Source organism: Sinocyclocheilus grahami, unplaced genomic scaffold (assembly GCF_001515645.1).
Source record: "Sinocyclocheilus grahami isolate Dianchi unplaced genomic scaffold, SAMN03320097.WGS_v1.1 scaffold1276.1, whole genome shotgun sequence".
NCBI classification, from domain to species: Eukaryota; Metazoa; Chordata; class Actinopteri; order Cypriniformes; family Cyprinidae; genus Sinocyclocheilus; species Sinocyclocheilus grahami.
The window spans coordinates 267,868-268,333 of NW_015506455.1; the positions used below are offsets into that span (position 1 = coordinate 267,868).

General features: G+C 33.9%; 1 protein-coding gene across 1 annotated transcript in view; it reads right to left on the reverse strand.

Moving 5' to 3' along the window:
* Positions 1-466, reverse strand: part of arfgef3 (ARFGEF family member 3) — an 84,968-nt gene that overhangs the window by 77,641 nt on the left and 6,861 nt on the right. The window contains exon 2 of the mRNA XM_016254721.1: positions 211-237. Within this exon, the coding sequence (XP_016110207.1) occupies positions 211-237 (27 nt within the window). The remainder of the gene's footprint in view (positions 1-210; positions 238-466) is intronic.

A 466-nucleotide genomic window follows, 5' to 3' on the forward strand; every position in this document is an offset into this window, starting at 1 on the left:
TTTTTTTTTTCCATGCACAGAAATTAGAGGACGGCCTTGCAGTGTAAACTGCAAGAAAAATGAAATGGTTCATAACCAAAAAAGGCCAACTTTAAAGCAATTGGGCATCCATGGAATGACTTTATCAGGCATGATCCAGTCATTTCTACAGAATGCATAAGCACTGCTTTGCCTGAAATTGCTAATAGAAATGGACCTAAACAGACTCACAGCTGTAACTGCAGGCAAAGATCTGACCTAAAAACAAGGGCACAGTGAATTGAAATTTGAGAAATTCTAAAATGCTGCAATAGACACAACATTAGGGTTCTAAAACACTGCCTTTCAAAAGTTTGGGATCAGTAAGATTTTGAATGTTTTTTAATGGAGTCTCTTATGCTCATTAAAGCTGTATTTATTTGATTAAAAATACAGAAAAATGGTAATATTGTGAAATATTATTGCAATTTCTAATATTGGTTTCCTA